This window comes from Daucus carota, chromosome 5, assembly GCF_001625215.2.
Source record: "Daucus carota subsp. sativus chromosome 5, DH1 v3.0, whole genome shotgun sequence".
Lineage (NCBI taxonomy): Eukaryota > Viridiplantae > Streptophyta > Magnoliopsida > Apiales > Apiaceae > Daucus > Daucus carota.
The window spans coordinates 923296-948855 of record NC_030385.2 but is presented as its reverse complement, the minus strand read 5'-3'; the positions used below and the strand labels follow the sequence as shown (position 1 = coordinate 948855).

The 25560-nt window shown below is 32.0% G+C and overlaps 1 protein-coding gene across 1 annotated transcript; it reads right to left on the bottom strand.

The window, feature by feature from the left end:
- Positions 1-2164: 2164 nt before the first annotated feature.
- LOC108221015 (ABC transporter C family member 8-like) lies at positions 2165-7383 on the bottom strand. Its single transcript, XM_017394915.2, has 11 exons — positions 5722-7383; positions 5318-5638; positions 5146-5232; positions 4436-5059; positions 4187-4351; positions 3805-4099; positions 3500-3714; positions 3079-3384; positions 2842-2905; positions 2461-2700; positions 2165-2365 (listed from the first exon to the last, which is right to left on the bottom strand). Exons 1-11 carry the CDS (start codon positions 7156-7158, stop codon positions 2265-2267), a joined length of 3855 nt encoding a protein of 1284 aa, XP_017250404.1. The 5' UTR covers positions 7159-7383; the 3' UTR covers positions 2165-2264.
- Between the last annotated feature and the right edge of the window lie 18177 nt (positions 7384-25560).

The window sequence follows — 25560 nt, the reverse complement described above, 5'->3', positions numbered from 1 at the left end:
AAATGTTCATCCAACAATGTTCTAATAATGCCTTATATCATTAGGATACCCTCTTACAGACTTATTTATAAAGTACATCTCTCTATTTTGGACTTGCTCTTAGTTTAAAAAAAATCTGATTAACAAATACACTCAAACAGATAAGGCTTATAAAAAACGTAAATATCTTCGCTTTCAGTCGAGTATGTGCATTGCATGGAAGCACGCCTGTGAGGTAGCTAAATGGACGCCTTTATTAATCCCGTCCGGGCGAACCCGTTATTTTATTTATCATGTATTCGTTCGTCTGAGTCGTGGATAATTTAATTTAATTTGTGAAAAAATTAGCGGTAATCATGATTTCATAATTCAAAATTTTTGAACTGTGTCGGTCCCTTTCAGTTTAAACATATGAGTCCTGTTTGAAAATTAGTAATTATCTATTAGCGGATTGAATAAAATAGTTTGACTAGCAGACTCATAAAATTATTTAATAAATAATTGTTTGATTAACGTTTCATAACACATCGAAATTCATAATTCATAATTCTTGAACTATGTCAGTCCCGTCCGGTTTAAACATAAGGTCCCTGAATCGGTTGTTCAGGCTCTGTCAAGTTTGTAATATCGAAAAATCTCTTTCATTATTCTCTTACAAATTTTTTATATTGCTTATCATCCATATTTTAATTTTTTTCTAAAAATTTATATAAATATTTTCAACATTATATTTATTTTGAAGAACTTTTTTTGTCATAATAATTTGTGAAACTACATTTTACTAAAATATTAATAAACGTGTCTAAATCGGTCCCACAACATAAACAATCTAGAAGGACATACTGTATGAAATATTTTTAACTCATTCTAATATTTTTATCATCCTACAATTTTTTATTAATAAGATAATACTATCGTACCATTATTGTCGGAGTGCATGCATACATATCTTTATCGAGTGCAATTAAATATGTATTGTTCCCTCCGTCCTAATTTATTTATCTTGTTTGACTTTTTGTGGTCAAATTGACCAAATTTTGACTGAAATTTACACATATAAAATAATTAGAAAAATTATAAAAAATATATCACTAAAATTTACATCTATTCTATTTTAAAATGTATTTTTTCAATTTTCAAGATCATGATAAAATAATTATTAATTACCAGTCAAAGTTTAGTCAATTTGACAATAAAAAATCAAACAAAACAGATAAATTGAGACAGAGAGAGTATATAATTAATGATAATCACGATTTACAATATAAAATTATCATAAATGGAAATATTTAAATAAGGTTTGTCGGATGATGTACCAAAAAAAAATAATAATATTTGTGCATAACCATGTCTAAGAGGTCCAAAATAATCTTCACATTTATCCTAAATATCAGACGTATTATTTAATTTATTATATTCATTACTGCTCAAATTAGTATGGATTGAACGGACTTTGGAATTTCGATTGCATTATTGCTCAAACAATTCTCTTTCTTCAATTATCATGAATGTGTCACCAATATGGTGACACATCCTCAATCTGGATTTTTTCAACTTTCGGTGTTTACAAAAACGCATATTTCCTTGCACGTACAGGAGGGAAAGAATTAAGCTGGTCAATATTATGCAACTATGGGACCCTTTGGTTAGTTTTAAAAGAAATGATTTTATTAGTTAAAATAAAGAACTTGATTATAAGTGAGAAATTGGTTTGGACTTATAAGTTGTTAGGAATGTTTGGATACAAATTGATTATAAGTGTTAGAATAAGTTAAAACTCCAAAATAAACTAGGTTTCCTGACTTTTATTTTTAGCTTCGATATAAGTTTTTCTTAAAATTAGCCAAACACGTCCATTTAAGCATAAGTGGACTTTTATATCAAAAAAAAAGCTCAGAAGCTTTTTTGCCAAACACCCACAATATATATATACAGAGGCACTAATTCTGCACTGTCTCTGCATAGTCACATTTCAACCCAAATTTTACGTTGCATCAATCAGCAGAAGGTATTCGGAAATTATTATGACACAACAACTTCCTCGACGATGTCAAAGTGGTCAGAATGGTGGCGGTAGTTTTTCAAATTTCATAAAATGTTGGCTGGATTTCCATCACTTTGTCGTTTACTCTTTTATTTTTTTAAGTTATCAGAGGAAAATTAACGGAAGTTTACGGCCGCCACCTTATTAAAATGTGGAATTACATTAGGTAGTTTTTAAAGTATAAATTTTGAACTACGACCATCATTTTGTCATTTACTCTTGAAACTTTAAAGATACATTCTCAGACACGGGTAGTAGACCAATATTCTGCAACAAGCTTGGCAAAAGAGGAATCAGTATCCTCCATAAGCTTTGCTGGTTCCTCGTACTCCACTAGTTCCCCTGTAAGAATACTCTTCGTCAAGCACTTAGCGTCTTCACCATAATGTAAATCACACACCGAAATAAAAACAAGCACAGAATGCATGAAAATTTACCAAATGAGAGGACCATGACCATGTCACTATCTATCACAGTTGGAATCCTGTGAGCCACTGTTATTACCGTGCATTCTGAGAACTCTTCGCGGATGATCTTCTGCAAAATGGCATCGGTTGCAGAGTCTATAGAAGCGGTAGCTTCATCCAAGATAAGTATTTTGTTCCTCTTGAGAAGTACTCTTCCTAGACAAAAGAGTTGCCGCTGTCCAGCACTCCAATTCTCACCTTCGTCGCTTACTGTAAAATTATTATAAAGTTAACGAAAAGCAGAGAGCTCTGATACCATTTTGAGAACCAGTCCATGTCCAACTAAAACCGTAAGGTGTTAGAGGAAGGCCCAAATGGATCTTATACTATATTTCAAAAAATTTAACTAACCAGAAGAATCCAGTAAGTTTGGGAGACTACTGATTATATCCTTTAGTTGGCACTTCTCTAATGCCTGAAAATCAGAATTTGTGGTCAGTTTTTATGCCTGAAAGGCTGAAAATCAGTATTAGCTCTACATTTCCCTTTTTTTTCCTTTTTAATAATTGTAATTCAACCAAGTAGAACAGACTACAGAGCACTGCTTAAGTTGTGGTTTGAATGCATTTTGATTAGTTAGTGGCTTACCTTCCAGATATCATCGTCGGTGTAAAGGCCTAAAGGGTCCAAGTTTGTACGAATGCTACCTTTGAACAGAGTTGGTTCCTGAGGGATGACACTGAGTTTCATCCTCAAATCCTTGAGGCCTATGGAACAAATGTCGATCCCATCTACAATAATCTTTCCACTGTAAGGCTCCACCAGACGGAACAATGCAGTTATCAATGTAGTTTTCCCACTTCCAGTACGCCCAACAATGCCTACTCTAGTTCCTTCTTTGAAAGTGCATGTGATCCCTTTGAGAACTAAGGGAGAGTTGGGACGGTACCTTATCTAACAAACGATCAAATTATATATCAAATGTCATATGCAATTAATTCACCGGTTTGTTCAAAACTCATTTTATTAGTTCTGCAAAAAAATTTGTCAAATTTGTTAGTACACTCACCTTTAGCTCTAGCAGTTTAACCTCACCCTTGAAAGGCCAAGAAGGCGGTGGTCTATTGTTCTCTATTATTGCAGCAGGCTCTGTTGGTATATCCATGAACTGCTTAATTCGTTCCACTGAAACGATGTAATTTGATAAATTACAATACCATCGGATCAAGAAAACTTGTGTGCCTCCCAATGCTAGTGCATAAGAAAGAGATAGCCCTACGAGTCCTGTCACATAGAAAAGAAACATGATAATAGTGGAGTACTTATGGGAAAAAATGCATCTGTTTAATTCTGATAAATGAGAGCTTCGAGTACCTGGAGCTACATAACCAGCGGGAAGATACACTAGTAGAAAAGCAGCAGTGAATAACGTCAGATTTTGAAGTGCTTCTGCTCTCAAAATTAGCCACTCCATTGTTGCATTAGAATATAAGAAACTACATGCATCCGTGTCCACGAGCTTTAAGTACTTATGAAGAAATCTTTCCTCCATGTTGAATGCTCTTACAGTTACCACTCCAAGTGCTGTCTCACCTGCATAACTCATGACTGGAGCTTTTGTTGTTCCATTGATTCTCATTAGCTCTCTTGCTGAGGGTTGATAATATCCCTTCAACCACCGAAGAAAATATCAAGGGTGGTTAATTTCTCTTACTGAAGAAAAATAGTGTATTAAATAACTACATTGAATAAGAACCTGGAGATATTTTGATAATACGGTTGCTATGATGCCTACTATAAGAACTTGCCATGTGACCAAGGCCATGATGCCGATAGTTGAGAATAAATCAACTACACCAGCCAATACAAAACAAAAGGAGAAAGGGATGTGAAAGTCTAGTGTACTCAGATCTGATGAAGCCTGCAAAGAGATAGTCCTCAATTAATATTTCTGTAAAATAAATGATTCTTTTGCACATGCTAAAAAAGAAGAAAGTTTGCTTACTCGTGTTAGGATCCGCCCTACTGGAGTAGAATCAAAGAAGAGCATAGGAGCTCTGAAAATGGAATCAGTGAAACCAGAGAAAAATGCTTTTGAGGCTTTTAATCCCAGAATAGCTGAAAATAGAGATCTTAGGTAGACAAAGAAGGAACTTAATGTGGATAGTGCAGTATAGACACCAATCAACACGAAAATGCTGATTTTAGGTACTTGAACGCCAAATGCCAGCCAAATGCTAGCAGCAGCCTGGAGACCTGCGAATCCAAGCTGACTTAGTACTGTATAACACAGAAACAATGTTCCCCTCGAAATCTTTATGTAATCCAGAAATGGCTTCCAACCAACATCACCAATCTCCTTCTCTTCCTCTTCTGTCAATTGTACCCCTGGCAAACGCTTCATTGAAATCTCAGCCTCAATGTTTACCTTGCTGAGGTGACCCGAGTTAGAGTCTTTCAGACCATCCATTTGTCCCATTGTATGTTCAAAAATTTTAGTCTTATGATCTGAAAATTTCAGTCCTGGTATTGCATTTTTATGAGCATTTACAAGTTGTTCAAATGCTGTGCCGGCCATCAGTAGTTCCTTGTAGTTTCCTGATTGAGTTATTTTTCCGCCTTCCATGACCTTGGAAAAAAGAGAAAGGCAGAGAGACTAAATAAATTACAGCCCTTACATTTAAAGCATACTTGTTATTATAGTAATTATCATACCAGGATGTTGTCAACCAATAAAAGAAATTCGACTTGATGAGTCACAAGAATGATGGTCTTCTTATCTAGAGCAGCCATGACACAGTCCTACAATTGCATTACAGATGTTAGTTACAATATAGTGTCACCTTGCACTGCTGAGAACATGATATTAGTCGGAAATCAGCCTTACTTTAAAAAGAGTAGCTGCTGTATGTGCATCTACTGCACTAAAAGGATCATCAAGAAGATAGATGTCAGCATCACTATATACTGCTCGACAAAGTTGAATCCTCTGCTTCTGTCCTCCGCTCATGTTAAGCCCTCTCTGACCTATTTCAGTGAGATCGCCATAATCAAAGCTATTAATATCCTTATCCAAAGCACATACTCTTATGGCCTCTTCATATTTGAATTTCTCCATTGCTCGTCCACTGAGAATGTTATCGCGAATTGTTCCACTTTGGATCCAAGCACCTTGAGAAACATAAGCAACTGAACCCATAATATCCACCTGAATCAGTAGAAATAATCAATCAAATACTGATCAACAAATATTAGCACTTAGTATATATATATAATGACTTGTTCACTTACATTTCCTGATGTCTTGCTTATTTCTCCGAGCAGGGCATATAGAAATGATGATTTTCCAGCTCCAACAGGACCACAGACTGCAATTTTGTTGCCTCGTTTAAGTTCAAGATTTATATTATTCAGTGTGGAAATGCCTGAATCAGGAGCCCAACTAAAATCGCCATTCAGTATTCTTATACAAATTTCCGAGTCCCATTGTTTGCTTTCACCTCCATTTTTTATAAGTTCATCCTCAAGCAGAAAAGAGTTGATCCTATCAAAGGAGACCTTGACCTGGATCAACATAGAAAGAGCCTCAGGTATCACTCTGACGGGTTCTGACATAGTACGCAATGCTGCTAAAATTGTAAAAATTGTTCCTGCATCGAGGGGGTCTCTCTTGAAAAATGCACATCCAATGAAAACAACTGAAGATACAATTGTAGGAGACATCCAATACAAAACAGTACCATAAACTTTTTTAAACAGAGATTTTGACAACCATTTGAATTCATCATCTCTATAAGACTCAACCAGGTTTTTGAATTTCTCTTCCCAGGACTGTAACTTGATGATCTTCATATTATTTAGTATTTCAGACATTGACCTAAGACGCTGGTCTTGCGCAGACATAAACTGCATCTGACACTTTTGAAGTATTCTTGCAAAAGGCACATTTAGGATTCCACAGATGAATAGTGGGACTAAACCTGGAAGAACACCAGTCCCCACAACTAGCAAAAGAACAACCATTGCAAGAAGTAATTGCAGTGCAGCACACCATGCCGTGTGAAGCCACATGGGAAATTCCCCCATCCGATAAGCATCTACTGCAATGTAATTGACTACCTCTCCAGTTGAATGTCTCCGTCTTCCTAAACTAGAAAGCCTCAAGAGTTTTTGATAAACCGCTACCATTAAAGCTGATCTCATTCTCATGCCATACCTTCTTGAACTAAAATAGAAGTGCCTATGAGAAAAAGATTCAGTAATCTTGCAAAGAACTAAGCTCCCCACTAAAATTGCACCCTGCAATGTAGCATCTTTTGTTTCGCGTTTTGAGTAATTAACAAAGCAATATAGCAATAATGGAGAAAGTGAAACAGAAGCTGTTCTTAGGAAAGAACAGATGCCTACAAACATCATTTCCTTCCAGTAAGTTCTTGCTATAGCCCAAAAAACCAAATTTCTGTCACTGTCTAGGCCTCTTTCTTTCAGAAGTGAATCCCACGCATGCACAAATTTCTCATTCGCTACAATTGCTTGGTCATCGGTAGCCAAGTATGGAATATCATCAAGAATCAGTGGCTTTTCAGAACCCAAAGAGAGTAAAGGGCTCACCCAAGAAAAAACCAATTTGCTAAAAAAGTTGGCCTGGCCTAATTGGCTACGCCTTTCTTGAGATTCCTCGGCCAGTAAAGGTTCTGATAATCTTTGCCTCAACATATCATTGCACATAAGAGAAGCAAGAAGTTCAGGGGCCAAAGATTTCAGAAGCAATAGAATGGCATTTCCAAAAATTTCAAACTAAGGCATTTAAAGTTTTAGAAAAACCCGTAACTTAACATGATATCAGAGTTCAGGTCACAACCCGATACCAGGTGGACGAAATCGGTAACTTAACATGGCAAAAGATTTGGTCTTATCTGCTGCCAATGCTATAATGCCATATACAAGAAGCCAGAAGGCAGTGAACTTGGTGACAAACAAACGGGTGCACCTAATCTGAATTGTTTTCGGATTTAGCAAAAAGTATCGCTTTCGATTTTCGTTTTCGCGTACTATATATATTGCATTTCAGTTAACTGCTCCGTTTTCGAACTTACTTTTCATTTGAATATACTGCATTTGCCTCAACTGCTCCATTTTCGAAGATATAAAATTACGCACGTTATGCTTTTCTTTGCATGGCCTGCCAAAATTTATGATGACGTGAACTTACACTCTGAAAATTGTATCCACGTTATAAAACTCAAATTGGTATTGTACGGAATGATATACTCGGTTACGTCTCCAAAAGACTCCTAAATGAGCTCTTAAATTGAAATTTGAGTAGGGAGAAAGAAATTTTTGCTCCAACACACTCAAAGTTAAGAGTCGTTACATAGCTCTTAACCTATTTTTTACAATAAAATATTCATTTCCGTTAATTACATTTGAATTTGTGTCATATACAAGTCCAAACAAGAATAAAATATTAACTTAAAAGTAAGTATAATGAATATAGTTGGAGTTGAGACTCTTAAATTTGTATTAACTTACTACGAGTCTAATATTTTATATTATATTTAGGAGTCAACTAAAAGGCTATTGGGGATGCTTTAGGTCTCGATTATTACAAAATTTAATTTTTTAAAAAGTATTTTATTTTTAATAAAAATTTAATTATAAATTTTTTTTCAAAAACAAAATTAGAAAAACTAATTACGAAAATAAATGATCAATTCATTTCAATCTGTATATCTAAAAGTAAATTACTTTTTTTTTTTTAAAATAACCGTACTTGCATTACTCAATTAAATCAGAATCAAGTACATGGCTTAAGAAAACAGGAGGAGTGACAAGCCACTCTCCGGGGTCGGACATAGAATGTGCAGGTCGAGCTAGCTCATGAGCCACATAATTTGCGGACCTGAAAACAAATTTAACTAGCACATGATTAAAGTGCTTTAGAACTAACTTACAATCATTCACAATAGTATGAAAGTAAGAGCAACCATCCTCGCTATAACAAGCCAAAGCCAAATTCTGAAGATCGGTCTCGAATATACACCGATCCAAATGCTGCTGTTGTATCCAGATGATGGCTTCCTTAAGGCTTAATGCCTCTGCTTCCTTTGAACTCCAATTTCCTTTAAGTCGACCACACCTTGCTGCAATGAAGTTCCCCTGTGAATCCTGAATGACAGAGACAGAGAATTTATATAATTAGAGACAGAGAAAATACAATAGAAATATTATAAATTAATTTTTTTAACATATTTAAAATAAAATATATAATCGAATTTATAATGGATGAAAATTCGAATTGATAACATTTATAATTTGAAATAGAAAAAGATTATATTATATAACAAAGGATTCACATGCGTTCTCAATCCTCCGAATCATATTTATTTATTTTTTTTAAAAAATATTTTAATTTATAATTATTATATATATTTTTTTGCCAGATAATTATTATATTTTTATTGGTATTCGATTCTGCTTTTTTAGACCCCTAATTTATGGGTAAGCCAACCATGATATCAAAATTAATGATATTATAATTTATAAATCTGATATAAAAATTATCATATTGGGTTACTTTATTTTATTTTTTTTAAATTTCTATAGAAGTCAAGTTTTTATATTAATATTTTTAAGTCAATTACAATACCTAAATAAAAACGGTATTCAAATTTATAAAGAAAGAAAATTCAAGACAGGTGCTAATATAAAAACTCTAAGAGTCCAGCATTGGTCAATGATCGTAAACAATTTAAGACAGTTACTAATACAAATTTTTCGATATTTAAAATATACCAGTAATGAGACCCAAGCCAATATAGAATCTCGATATAAAAGGCCAATATAGAATTCCCATATACAAACACATAGATATATTTACAGTAATAACGACTGGCCCTTCTAAAAGAATTTAACACATACCCTCAAATTCAATGCCCTGCAGTTTGACATACTAAAAGGTACTCCCTCCGTCCCCCCGAGTTGTATACGCACAGGGAGCGGTACGCACTTTAATGCTCCTCTAAAACCTAGTTCTATAACTCATTTTTAAGATTTTCTTTCTTTGAATAAAAATTTAAATATTAAATTTTTATTCAGAAAAAGAAAATCTTAAAAATAAGTTATAAAACTATATTTTATAGAAGCATTAAAGTGCGTGCCGCATAGTGAACGTAAAGAATTAAATGGGACGGAGGGAGTATAACATTAAATTGTAGGGCTACATTACATGTGAGAACAAAAACAGAAATATATGCTATAAAAAAACCATTACCGGGCAACCATCCTACATACCGATGTCTAGAAGCTCTGCCTTGGCTGCTTCCATAATCGCCTTGAACTCTATCTGCGAAACCCTCCCCTGCAACAGAAAATTAACATCACCACATTAGTTTTTAATTAACTCTAAGAGTCGAGGATTGGTCGAATGATCTTAAGAAATTTAAGACAGGTACTAATACAAATTTTTCGATATTTAAAATATACCAGTAATGAGTCCTAGACCAAATTGCAGAAGGAAAAGCTGGACTGGCAATCCCATGCATTATTCTTAAGAAAGCCGTGGGAGTAAACTTGGTATGGTTGTTACTCTGCAGAAAAACCTATCACGCCACACAAAAGAAAAACATTAATAAATGTTTTGAATAAACCAAAAGGTTGTTGTACAAAGTTCCTAAATTCGTGCAAGCTCCCACAGTTCTCTTTACAACCAAATACAAAACCTGAACATCAGACCTAATATTATTGTGTTTTATGTATTGACAGACGGAAGTGAAAACTTCCATTTAATTGCTTAAATCCCGGTCTACTTCTGTAAAAGCAAGTGAATCCACGTAAATTTTTAGTGATTTTAAGTCTGCATCTGTTCACCAGCTGAATATAGAACAGGTTACACGTGCTTAAAAATCGAAACTGATAATCACCAGTACATGTCATAAGTTGCATACTATTAATTTATATGGCAGAACAAATGAAGGGGAAAACTTGTCTTTATGTCTCGACAGACGGAAGTGAAAACTTCCATTTAATTGCTTAATTCCCATTCCACTTCTGTAAAAGCAAGTGAATCCACATAAATGTTTAATGATTTTAAGTCTGCATCTGTTCACCAGCTAAATATAGAACAGGTTACACGTGCTTAAAGATCGACTCTGATAATTAACAGTACATGTCATAAGTTGCATACTATTAATTTATATGGCAGAACAAATGAAGGGGAAAAACTTGTTTTTAACTACTGGAACCAAAAAGAAATAAAAAATGCTATATTCTAATAAAAACGTTTGATACAATAATTCAAGTATTACTATGATTCTGACTATAAAAAGGAAGCTGATTATTACCGTGAGCTCTCGCATCTTCAACCTCTTACACACATATAGCGTCAACAAACCTCGTAAAACTTTAGCCACCAGATAATTCCAGCTTCTTATTTGTTTACAGTGTTTGCCTTGTCCTAGTGGCTAATCTATTGGGAGTTTTGCTGCTTCAGGATTTAGTAAATTCAAATCAGATGTTAATCAATATAATGTCAACCGGACTGATCTTTATCATATAACTTCCTATCATGATTCCTATTCTTTAGTTTTTTACCTCAAAACAAATATATTCAGCAGAGAAGAGCCTTCTACCCACCCCTGGAGTACAGCCCATCTATCAGATCTGAACAAAGTGAAATAAATGATATTAAAGCCTCGGAAATAGATTCACTTTGAGAAGTGAAAAGGCAAATGAGCAACTTATCTCTTACTGGATCTGTATTCACCTGCAGTTTATCTCTCTTCTCTATCCTGCTTAATCTTAATCAAGCTCATGAAGTCTGCATCTGGAGTTCATGACCTTCACCAATTACGTCTAGCTGGATTGCATGTTCGGAAGGAGTAAATACACAAAAATGTTTGCTATTTATCTGGTCAGAAACCTTGAAGAAAACAACACAGAGAAAACTTCACATATTTTTATGAAAAGCAAAAATGATATAAGACCGATAACAGACTGTTGCAATACTTACGTTACGTACTTTGTGTCTTAACCATCCATTGAATCTCATTTGAAGAGTTTGTGAAAGATCATAGTGACTAAGATTAGCATAAGGACTAATGCCTGCATAAGAACACATCAAAAATTATGATTAAACATATGAATTATACAAACTTGCAAAATCAGGTCTCAAATTAAAATTTCAAAGCTAAACTTACTGCATGTTTTTTATCGGAAGTGATTAAATTTGCATGTGATCAATCAATGTTAAACATCATACTGAAATACCTTATCAACAAAGTTGTCTCCATATGCTCTCACAATTTCCTTCACCCTAATTAAAGGAGCAATATAAGGATTGGCTTGACTCACAATAATGTGATTAACATTGAGGAGCTCTTTAAACTGCATCATATGGTAAATCAATCTTTGATCTACCATCTCTCCCCCTAAGAGCAGATGTACCTTGACCCTCTTCAGGTCATTTTATTCTTCATTTCTTTTTCATTTAATATTATTAAGTAATTTGTGTAATCAGTTACATTTTACACACTCCGTGTTCTTAATATAATAAATGTGTAAGAATGATTTTCTAGCATTTAAATGTTTATTAGAAAAAGTATGTGATGCAAATAATGTGTATACTGCCTCAAATTCGATCTCTGATTGTCAAACTAGAATCTTCCACTTTAACCTAAAACTGAATAGGCTGAAGTAGATATACGGTATTATGAAGAGCAGTTGTTAAAGAAACGAATTAACAGAAGAAAACACTACAGTCTATAAGCTAGGCTGGTACAAGTAGAAAATCAACCACACAAAATGTGCGTTAGCATAAACCTTGAAATTGACGAATTGCATGAATAAAATAGTACATTACGAAATCTATCAGGCTAAAGTTGTAGCGCTAACTACACGCATGACAAAGCTTCAATGTACTGCCAAACATTAAACCTTCCAAAAGGCCAACTATCAACTTTTTCCACACCAAAGTCTACATCAAAGTCCCATATCTCTTTCAAGCTTGCATCCACAAGGTTGTAACGTATAACCTTACCAGGTATTTCCAATACCAAGAACGAATCCTCCTGGAAATTTTCTCTTCTAATAAGTGCAAGCACATCGAATGCAAAAGTAAATCCTCTAAAATAACAAGCTTTGTGTTTAGTCATCTCAGGGAAAGCTTTAGAAATTGGAGCAAGATCGACCAAATACTTGATAAACCACTCCGAGCAATCACTCTTCAACTCATAGACGCCAAGAGAAGTTGCACTAGGAAAAACCCCAACAAAATGCAAATGGTCTTCAGACTCCCCAAAATACGAACCGGTTAAAGGCAAATTGGCGTCAATAGGAGGCCCGGGAAATGTTCCCAGCCTACCCTCATCCACATTAAAGTACAGACCATCAGAAACGGTGGATCCCGTGAAATTTAAATCACTTAAATAATAAATACAGCCATGCCAGTAGACACCACGGTCCAAGTACATACCTTTAGGAAGACAAAAAGACTGGACAGACAAGGTCCAAGTCCCGATTTGAGAGGAATAAACATGAAAGTCACCAATGGAAAAGGAATCTGATCGAGATGTGGTAACATAAACAATAACTTTGTAATGAGGTGAGTTTGAAGGATCAAAAGTTAAGTTGCGATAATTGACCCCTTTGGAAGGAAGATGTCTAGGAATGACATCCAATTTATTGGTCGAGGGGTTATACACATAAGTAGTGATCTGTTCCCGATAAGCTGTGAGAGAAGCTATGATGCAAGTAGAGCACAATAAAAGGCCATTACAGGATGCGAGGACACGAATACGTTCAGGATCAAACGGGTCGTGAGCAAAAGCAGTCGTTTTAAACGGCGAAGGGGTGTTTGGCAATACACCTCATTAGGACAAGGTTGACGAAGCAGGTCAAGGGGTTGCATAAATATTCCACAAGTACGAAGAGGAGGGAGCAAATTACACAAGAGACGACTAAATTGTGGACTAGTCATGAGATACAACCATTTTTTCGAAACACACTTAAAACACTTGATTTTTCTATAGGGAAGACGACACAAAATCAGTGTTAACAGATCCTCGTCGTTTAAAACTATTTCTTCTGAGGATAATTTGAATTGAGTGCATCTGCTGCTAAGCCACATGGTCATATTCATATTCATCATAACTCACAATTCCAACTTATAATCAAAACAATTCCAACTTATAATCAAACTAGGATTAGTTCTGTACTGTACCTCCAGAGGGATCAGGATTCTCCATCCTCCATCTCCGATCCGTTTCTTCTTCTTCTGCATGTTTCGCTCCTGAAGGGTGAGAAGTAGGGCTGCACAAGTGCACATGGGTTGGGCCGGGCCGGTTTCCACCGCGATCCAACCCATTTAATACGGGTTACAAAAAATTAATCCATTAATCGTAAAAAATATTATATACCCAATCCTACTAATTATAGGACGGGTTGGGTTGGTTAAGGTAGGATTGATCGAGTTGAAAAAGGCAATATCATGTTACAGTGCATATCATATATTGCTAACAATGAATTATTCTATTAGGTAGCAGAGATTAATTTGAGTGACATGCATGCCTATGCCTACTGTGCATTACTAAAGTGGTGTTTGTTTAGAGCTTCAAAATCTAGCTTCTGGTTTATAAGTTATAAGCACTTATTCGTATCGTTTGTGTAAAAAGTCAAGAAGCACTTATAAAAAATTAGGAATGTTAACTTTTGTTTCAGGACTTCTACTTCTTTCCCAAACACTTTAATCACTTATAAGTCTTAACCTGCTTCTAACTTCTACTCCACTTTATTATTTTAAGCAAGAAGCACTTATTTTAAGCTCACCCTGTTTGGTGCCTAAATTAGATGCATCAATGTTACTACCAGAGTCTTATTCTATCAGAGTGTTAAAGATGCAAAAAATACTAGCACGTAACACCTTATGCCACAATACCACCAGAACTTACAATTAGAAACACAAGAAGCAGCATTATTATAATTAAAAAAGTTAATTATATATTGTATTGTTATAAGTAAATTACTTATATAGCTTGAGAGAGAGAATATTGGTGTATTGATCCGGTTAATACAGTGTAAAATTTGTACAACAAATACTTCATTTTTTATCCTGCTAAATACAGCAAATACAGTAATTCATTACAAAAACCTGTGCGGGCCTCCTCATACATATAAAAAAAATGTTATTCATGGGACTCGAACCCAAGCCACTTCATTACAATTACACCACTCAAACCACTTGAGCTACACAGGCAACTAATCTTTTTATTAAAAAGCATTAAACTCATACATTAAAACTGTTGTATTTATATTCTTTTCGATATTTATTTATTTAAGTTAAGTTATTATTTCTGGTAAGTCTCATATGTTTTTTACATGATATATTAATATCCATAAATTAATTACTTATGTAATAAATTTAAATTTGAAAAAGAATTTGAACAATTGGGCTCGAGCCATGTTTCAGACTTCAAAAAATGGATATAATTCATATTTGAATAAAATTGGACAAATCTAACTTAATACTTTAAACGAGTACCGATACAATATAGAGAAATTTGATTCATGAATGTGAGAAATAAGCACAAAAACTAAGATTTCGGTGAGCATCTTTGAAAGAAAAAATTGATGGACTTTCAACATGGACTATGTCATATTTTTTTTTTTTAATTATAAAAGGTGACTTATAAAGAGATTACAATATTTTGAAGAACATGAAATAAGATAACTGAAAGAATATTTTTATTTAGATTACATTTTATTTTAAACTTATGAATTCAGAATTCGACGTGTAACCAAATCTTTCTGATTTTTTTTTTTATAGATATAAGAATAGTGACAAAGAAATCAAATTTGGTGTTAGAAAATATGTCTAAATCATGTGATTTTGGTGATATATGAATTTGAAATATTATAACTTGTGATACAAAGGTGAACTTAGGGAAATTCTATGTTGTCAATCAAAAGCCAACCAAATAATAATAAAACGTGTTCACGAGACCTACTAAAAAGAATTGAGTTATAAATTTTACTTGCTTAAAATAAAATAACACAGAGAAATAAATTATATATATATATATATATATATATATTAAAGTCTTAAAACTATAATTTTAATATGCCATCCATCAATGTATAACATACGAGTTAAATAAAATGATTCAAACTATAATTAAATTAATTAATCATTTACAAATTAAACTAATAAAATATAATTAATTTTGAAATGGATAATCCGACGCGATAAGGTGAAAACTAATATCTGATTAAACGGGAATAGAACAAGAATAGTTTTTCATAATCCAGAATATCGAACACCTGATTTGATTTTTAACAACTGAACATGATATACTACATTACTCAACCCTCAGAAATAAGAGTATCAAAATATTTAAAAATGTGAGTTTGCACAAAACTAAAAAAGTAACTATACGACTAATTAAACTAAAAATTTCTTATTTTTATGAACTTCATGGTGCCTAACTGACATCTACTCTATTTTTGCTATTTGAGACCTGGTTTATAACAATTACATGAAAAATCATTAAAAGTCTTAATCAACAAGCTCAGAAAACTAATGATAAAAAATTAATATTTTATAACAAGACAATATTATAACACGGGGTATCAAAGTAATAATCATCTAATATTTTAAATTAACAAAAAAATATATAAGACATTGAAGTACTATATAATTGATATGAAAATTAAAAGGGTAAGCTACATCAAACATGCCGAAATTTTTCGGGTACAATTATAAGGTTAGTAGTTCAATTGATGCTTTTATAATAAAGGGTAGGGTCTTTTACATACAATATATGTTTCAATTATTATTTATACAAGGTGTGTGCAACATATGATATAAAAGAATGTGTTGATGGTCTGTCTATCATATATCACTTAACTATTACACAAACGTACGCTCAAAAAAAGAGAAATAAATATAAAACAACGCAGACCACACATCTTCATCTAATCATGATTTAGGATATCGTAATTCACATATCAAGAACAAGTTTTCATATTGGATGAAATAATTTAATAATTTTTAACAATAAATTACAAATCTTTTTAATGAGGTATAATATATTTAAATTCTAAAAGTTTCAGGATTAATTTCGAATATAATTTTGAACATGTAGATAATATGGTAGTGGCCTCTATATCCTAACGAATTAGAATATAGAAAAATTAGTTCAAATGTTGTTTTTGATCCATAATTATTTTTAAATATAGTACATATTATTACTATATATCAATGCTATTAGATTGCAAATGTTACATTTCATATTTACATATTCTGTTAAAAAAAAGACGTAATAGTTATGCTCGAAATAATATGATGACACACGAATATTATTCAAAACACAACAAAAACTAGAGTCTCGTGCCTCGCACGGGTTTTTATGCTAGTTTACATGAAATACTAGCAACGAGTGATACTCCTTGGAAGCTACACTAGCAAATGAGCACATAGTTTCCAAAAAAGAAAATTCTACAGTGACATTCAAGAAGCAAATCCCTATAATTGAGAAGTCCAGTGTCTAAATAATGATTTCATAATTGCATCTTTATCAATTACTCCCTCTGTTTTGAAATATAGATCGCTTGACTTTTTTGCACGTATTTTAAAGTCCTTTGACCGCATGTTAAAAATCATTATTTTTGAAAAAAAATATAGATCAAATATTTTTATTCAAGAAAAAAATTTCAAAAATAATGATTTTTATCATGCGGTCAAAGCACTTAAAATTGTGTGCAAAAAACTCAAACGACCTATATTTCAAAATGGAAGGAGTATTATTTATTGGGATACATGCTACTACTTCTGCGAGTACCCCTACTGTTCTGGTTAACAACCTTGAATCAAGCGCTTCTCCTTTGTTTCAAGGGTTTGCGATGGGCACATGCTAATCGTGGAATTTTATAGGCTTGTGAGATTTTGATTGGTGTGGTTGTTATATATACAAGGGGTTTACTATTATTAAAATATAAGAGTCAATCAAAATCTATCAAATTTATGAAATTCCGTGCTTAGTATGTGCCCATGGACACACACTGAAAAAATCGTTAGTTTCAAAATCCAATAATAAGCGTCAGTTTAGTTTGTGTAAAGTACGGTGGTCTGCGTGGCTTTTTAAGTCCGACTTTTTTTTTTGTCATTTAAATATCTAAGATACTCCCGTTGTTTTGAAATATAAGTCGTTGGACTTTTTAGCACACATTTCTAAGTCCTTTGATTGCATTGTTAAAATTGTTATTTTTAAAATTTTCTTTTTTGAATAAAAGTACATGATTAATATTATAATTCGGGAAAAAAAATTAAAAAATAACAATTTTAACTAAGCGGTCAAAAGACCTAAAAGTGTGTGTCAAAAAGTCAAGCGACTTATATTTGAAAACGGAGAGAGTGTTATCTTTTTACAAATATTATCAAAAATAGTATCCATTTGAAATTTATTTTCAAAATTACTACTTTTAAATTTTATTCTAAAAATATGATTTGCAACTTTTGCAACCAAACTTACACCTTCAATTTAATTTTTGAAAAAAGATGATTTATATGTTAATTCAACTTGATTCCATTTGAAAAATAAAATATGGAGTTCATCAGTCCTACAATTCCACGAACCATTCTTGACTACACCAACCGGTGTCTCGCCGCCGCTTCAACCCTAAACTCTAGCCTTATGCTCACCCAACTCAACAATTACTGCTCGATCTCGGAAATGAATTCGTGCAAATCGTTTTCTTCTTCATCTTTACTCAAAACCGAAGAAGACGCCTCTCTCTCTATATAGCCAAACAAGCTTATCACTCCGCCAACTTTGCACTAAATATATTAATGGGGAATTCTCAATGGTACACTCGTGGTTTTGGCTTTTCTAGATGGTACGCAAAATATTTTTGACTTTCGGTTGGTACACTTAGACTATTATACCATTCTATATCATAACCATGCCGTCAAATTTTGTTAAACAAACGTTTATTCCACCTGTTATTCTCTTTTTTCTTCTTGCTTTCACTCAAACCTCCCTTGTCTTCCTTGTCTGCGATGTTGTTGCTGCAGCAATCACCGGCTAACTAAGACAACAATAGCATCAAGCAACAACCCTTTCATCCAGTCTCCGTCCTTCTCCTACCTAAACACAACTCACCACACTATCACCGAGCCCCATTGCGACAATCGAACACTCAACAAAACCCATCAATTCAACCACCACTGCCAATACAATACTGCCTCCACGATCGAATCGTGAACCAGCTGTTGCGCCGCCAACAAAGCAACCCACCACCATTTGATTCTTCTTTCTCGCGATACATAATCACCGCAAGCCGTCACACACATACAATCACAAACACATTCGATCCAGATCTCGATCATATATAAATGAGTCCGGTCCATCTCTTTCAACCTGAGCCGACTTTTAATCCGTGTTAAATAAGCCTTTATTCTGTTTTTAGATTTTTTATTATTTTATTTTAGAATTAGTTTAGGATTAATAAACGTTTGTTTAACAGAACTTGACGACAAGGGTATGGTATAGAATAGTAGAATAGTTTAAGTGTACCAACCGGAAGCCAAAACTATTTTACGTACCATCCAGAAAAGCCAAAATCACGAGTGTACCATTGAGAATTTCCTTATATTAATTGAATATGGTAAAAAATGACATGAAATTCTTTTACAGATTTTTTACAAATTATATTTACCGACAAGAAGATTATAGAAATTAGAATTTTTTTATATAATTTTTATATATTTGTATATAATATATATTAATAAATTTTAAGTATATTTATTAAGAGTAAGTTGTGTAATCTTAACCTTTTCAATATGCAAGCCTCCACAAAATCTCTAACCAACTGACTATATGATACTTAAGGCCACACGTGAAACCAGTTTTTGGCTTAAATCTTGATCCATATTTTGATCGAACCATCTTTCCATTCCTAACAGTTTGGCCTTAATTTTTGTCCAAATTCATATATCAATATTTTATTATTCTAACTATCTTTATATTATTATTCTAATCTTTTAACAATAATATAAGATTTCATGTTAATACTGAACTCAATAAATTAATTAAATAAGAAAACATTACATTTTAAAAAAATAATTTAAAATTTTACTTAATTAATCAAAATAAAAATTATAAAGATTCAATACTACTCCGAATTAATATATTGTTCCTACAAATGCTCAATCAATTCATCTCGGAGTGCAATATGAGCTTCTTTATTTTTAATTTTTCGATGTCGTCAAAGAAATTGTTGAAATCGAGCATTTTCATCGTTCTCAACCGTCTCGAATGTAATCTTTGTTTTATGTTTAATGTATTGTCAATTTGAATTATTTTAAAAGTGTTTAATTTTATTATATTTCATAATTAATATATGTAATTATTTCAGTAAAAATATAGTAAATATAATTTATAACTATTTAATATTTAATAATTATATTAACATGTAATCATTCAATTAACTAAATCTACAAAAGATAAATAGGTTATTATTATATTACTAAAAAGATCTAGGCTTGTGAATACTGAGTAATGTCGGTCGGTCAGTACTGTTCACCGGACTAAATTTAGACCAAAATTTAGGTCGCGGTTGAAAAGATTTAGGTCGAAACTGGTCCAAATTTAAATTTTTAGGCTATTATTGAATTTGCCCTTAGATATAGAAGACAGTGGAGTACGATATAATATTGACACAAATTTAGAACTAGTGGAATCAAATTTTGAGAAACATGATTACAAACAATAAATTGAGTTATCTAAATTGATATGGAGAACGTATTTGTAGCGGGATCGAAATAGTATATCGGAAAAAGAAGCCGAGACGATCATTTTCTTGATTTAAACTTGACGACTGTGGGTTGGATATCTACGGAAATGGATAACGGTGCCAGGCCCCAATTGCGGACGACAGAGAGAGAAACATTATCTAAACATGTGATTCTGGGCGTCGGTGGGCCTGCTGCAGCCTGTAAGTTCAAATTAACATACATCATTCGTACATGTAGCAACCACAAAACTCGCATTGATTTAACACAAAATCTCGAAAATTTGATAAAATTTATAGGTTAATTATCTAGTTGGTCACTGAACTGGGCTTAATGTATCAAATTTGTCACTGAAGTGAAAACGATATCAACATGGTCACTAAAATCACCATAAATATCAAACAAGTACTTTGAAATCTAATCTAAATATCTAAATATATTATAATAAATACTAGAAATCATAACTTTTTAGTTGGTTGTGGTAATATTTAAAAATGATGTGTAAAATTTTATAAACAATATTTTTATTACTTAAACTCATATTTCCAAGTACTTATTTGATATTTATGGTGAATTTAGTGACCATCTTGATACCGTTTTCACTTCAGTGACCAACTTGATACATTAGGCCTACTTTAGTGACCAACCAGATAATTAACCCTAAAATTTATCGATCACTGATGATATGTTACTCTCTTCGTCTCAAAATAAGTGTTATTTTAATTTTTTACATGTATTTTAATGTGTAAAAAACATATTTTTACATATTATTTTTCAATTTTTTTCTGAATAAAAATATAGATGTTTAAATTTTTATTTAAAAAAAGAAATTTCGAAAATTAATGTGTAGAAATATGATTTATTTTTTTTTACACCTCAAAATACATGTAAAAAGTCAAAATGACACTTATTTTAGAACAGAGGAAGTATTATAGTTCAGAACTGAATAAAATATAATTCAATCATTTTAATTTTAACTTTTTCATTCGTAAACATCTGATAATCGGCACATTATGTGACCGTTCGACTAACTTGTTTATGTAGAAAAGCACACACATCTATATTTTTATCTGAAATAAGCCCTTATTATTTTGAAAATAACGAATATAAACACCTTTCAACATTTATATTTAAAAAAATTATAAAAATATGTTAAGACAAATTAGCTCTTATATTCTCAAAATAAAGCTCCCCAAACAAGGCTTATGTTTTACAACATAATTATTGTAACTAAAAGATTAAACAATTTCTTTTATAAATTGCACGACACTATGTTCTACAGTGTAACTTATAACAATGATTTTAATAATTATCAAAGTTGAAGAATGTTAATGACTCCTTGATAATCATGTTTAAGAATATTTATAAATATCATCAAAAGGTAAATCTAGTCTACTTTAAAACAAATAGACTAGGTTTACTTTTTGATGATATTTTTTTTAAAATTTTTGTTTAATTAAGATATCCACAAGTCAAAATGATTTTACATATCGAATGATTTTAAATTTTTATTGACATGTGTATTAAGTACTTAAAATATACACTATTTTAAATATAAAAAATAAATATTATGTGATATTTATTATAAATAATACATAAATTTATATATTGAATAAAATATATAAATTTTAATTATTTTGTTTGGAAAAATTGATCAAAAAATTTTTAAAAAAATATCATCAAAAATTAAATCTAGTTTATATTAATATGAAACTTTCTATTTCCTAAAATAATAAATAAACATTCTCTAATAGTTGGTCAAAAATTAGTTAATTTGACTTCTCAAAAAAGAAAAAGGGACATGTAAATTAAGACGGAGGAGTTTTTTAACGGAAGTTCAGTATCTCCTGTACGAGGTGCAAGCAGTGGCGGATCCAACTCCGAAAGTAAGGATTGTCGTATATAATATTTTGTAATGAAGATTAATTGGAATAAACACAAGAAACAAATAATATTCATATTATATAATTTTTTACCGTTTCACAACATAAATAAGTCATGTCCACTTTGATTAGAATGATGAATACCAAAATGATAACATATTAAACAAAAAATTAATATTCAGATTACATAATTTTTTACCGGTACACGACATAATATAATTATTTAAAATTAAGGAAAAAATTTAAGGGGGTCGACTGAACCTCTTGCCCTATCAAAATCCGCCTCTGGTGCAAGAAACTACAATTAAACAACATGAAATTACCTTCTGAATTATACATAGACCGTAACTCCCGTAAAAACCAGCTAAAGTGACAACAAACACCCCTTTTTCATAGCTTCTATTGCGCTAAATTTCTGACAGGTAAATCAAACTCATTCAACGACATATCGCGAACGAAAAGATCACATTAACTTTCACTTTATCTTCCGCCGCTTCTGTCAGAGCAAAACTTGCATAGTGAACCAATGGATTTGTATACTACCAGATCACTGAAATGTACCAAAGACAATAAAATTAATTATTGATACATGATAAAATATAACAAAAAACTCGGTTTATATATAAAACACTGTTTCTTGGTTACAAATACAATATTACTAGAGCACTGTTTATATAGTGCCAGACTTAGTTTTGGTACATGAATCAGAATAAATGAGATTTTCTAGAAGGATCTGTTACATAGACTTTTCATATTCTGTTTAGTTGACAAAAGCAAGAGAAAACCAACTTTCATGAAAATATGAATACCCATGATTTGCAGGAAGTTACCAACCCACCACACCTTTCATTATTAAAAATTCCTTGATTTCTTATATAACAACCAAATAATTTTTTTCACTTGTTAAAAACATTAGTTATCAGGATACAACTACTTCCCGTAGTGAATTAATTACCAGGTACAACCAAATAAACACTAAATACTGAAGAGGGTGGAATTAGGACGAAATTGACACAAATTTAGAACTTGTGGAACTAAAAATTAAGAATCATGATTACAAATAATCAATTGAGTTATCTAAATTGATAGGGAGAACGTATTTGTACCGGGAATCGAAATACTAGATCAGAAAAAGAAGGGGTTAAATGGCGTTTTGGTCACTCAACTGACCAGAAATTTGCAATTGGATCATCCAACTCAAAAAGCTGTCAGTCACATCATTATACTCTTAAAATTTTCATTCAGGTCAGTGGCCGTTACACTCCGTTAAAAATTTGACGGAAAGCTGACTAAGCGTCGTCACTCAACTGACTGAAAAGTTGCAATCGGGTCATCAAACACAAAAAACTTTCATTTAGGTCACTTATCATAATCCGTTAAAAATTGAAAAAAGAAAGAATTAAAAGCTATCAAGCAACACCTTTTTTCTCTTTTAAAATTTTTAAAACTTATTAACAAATAAAACAAATACACACACATAAAATCAATAACTTCACTCCACAAAAACTTAATCTTTGTTTATCTCTTATCGTTTTATATATCTTAAGGTCATTTTGGAAAAACTTCATACTTATAAATTTATTGTCATTTTATTATATCTTTTGGTCATTGTGGAAAAATCAATAAAAAATTTAATGAGTTTTTTCAAAATGACTTCAAAATATATATAACGATAAGAGATAAATAAAGATTAAGTTTTTGTGAGCGAAGCTATCGAATTTATGTGTGTATTTGTTCATTTGTTAATAAATTTCAAAATTTTAAAGAGAGAAAAAAAAGGTGCTGCACGATAGTTTTTAATTCTTCTTTTTTCAATTTTTAACGGATATTATGATAAGAGACCTAAATGAAAGTTTTTTGAGTTTATGACCCGATTGCAAGTGTGTAGTCAGTTGAGTGACCAAAATGACACTTCAGCTCACTGTTCATGTCACGGCGGATTTATTTAAGACAAGTCACAGTGCTTAGTCAGCTTTCCGTCAAATTTTTAATGGAGTGTAACGGCCAGTGACCTGAATAAAATTTTTTAAGAGGATAATGATGTCACTGACAGCTTTTTGAGTTGAATGATCCAATTACAAGTTTCCGATCAGTTAAGTGACCCAAACGTCATTTTAACCCGAAAAAGAAGCCGAGACGATCGTTTTCTTGATTTTAACTTGACGACTGTGGGTTGAATATCTACGGAGCTGGATAACGGTGCTAGGCCCCAATTGCGGACGACAGAGAGAGAAACATTATCTAAACATGTGATTCTGGGTGTCGGCGGGCCTGCTGCAGCCTGTAAATTCAAATTACTCAATGTACATCATTCTTACATGAGTAACTAGTAACCACAAATATGCATGGATTTAACATAATCCCGAAAAATAAATAAAATTTATCAATCTCAATAAAATATAAATATAGTTCAAATTTTATAAAATCCACAAAATAAAATATTGAAATTTAAAGTTGAATAAATACAATCTAGTTATTTTAATTTATTATTTTTCAATATTTGTAAACTTCTGACAACCGACAAATTATGAGACTGTTTTCTTAAATTTATTTTTCAACTTTATTTTTTCTATACAACTCTATTTTTTATGAAACAAACGCTTATTATTATGCTAAATAAAAAATATAAAATACCTTTTTAATATTTATATTTAAAAAAATTATATTTATAAAATACCTTTTTAATATAAAATACCTTTTTAATATTACATTATTATTGAAATGTAATCAAAAGATTAAATAATTCATATTATAAATTCTACGACATGGCATTCTGTTTTGAAAACAAAGCTAAGAAATGTATGCGCGATAAAAGTGAGTCTCATGTGTCATGAATTATGAGATTTATATATATCTCACACAAGTCTTACACTAAACTGGGGTTCGCGGAATTAGCCTCCCTACTCTTCAGCGTAGGGACATAATCTGTGTATGTCAGACTCCGCTTTAAGCGGGATATATCGGGTAAGTTTGGTTTGGTATACGAATTTGGATAATTAAAAATATTATTTATAATTAAATTAAAAAATCATGACCAGTACTCCAATGCTCGAGGTTAAACGCGGGCTTCATACAATCTAAAATTCCAAGTCACATATTATATACTCCCTCCGTCCCAATTAATTCTATACAGTTTCTTTTTTGGGATGTCCCATCATTTCTATACATTCCCAAAATAGCAACTTTTTTATAATATAAAACACTATTCCACCCACTACATTCTCCCACTATCTTCTTTTTATTATAATAAAAACACTATTACAACCACTACTTTCCTCCACTACCTCAAATCTATTATTAAAAAATATATGGATCCCACCACTTTACCCACTTTTCATCTAACTTTACTCATTCTTTACCCTTTTTCTTGGTCTCCGTGTCCAATCCCAATGTATATAATTCATTGGGACGGAGGGAGTATAGAATATTTTGATGATAATGAAGTACTCTCTATGTCTCAAT

What these genes read in the sequence shown, in the direction of transcription:
- LOC108221015 (XM_017394915.2), bottom strand. Translation starts at nt 7,158, where the DNA reads ATGTGCAATGATATGTTGAGGCAAAGATTATCAGAACCTTTACTGGCC. An exon ending in TTAAACTGCTAGAGCTAAAG is followed by an intron (nt 3,385 to 3,499) that starts GTGAGTGTACTA and finishes ATCGTTTGTTAG; the next exon opens with ATAAGGTACCGTCCCAACTC. An exon ending in CCGACGATGATATCTGGAAG is followed by an intron (nt 2,906 to 3,078) that starts GTAAGCCACTAA and finishes TCTGATTTTCAG; the next exon opens with GCATTAGAGAAGTGCCAACT.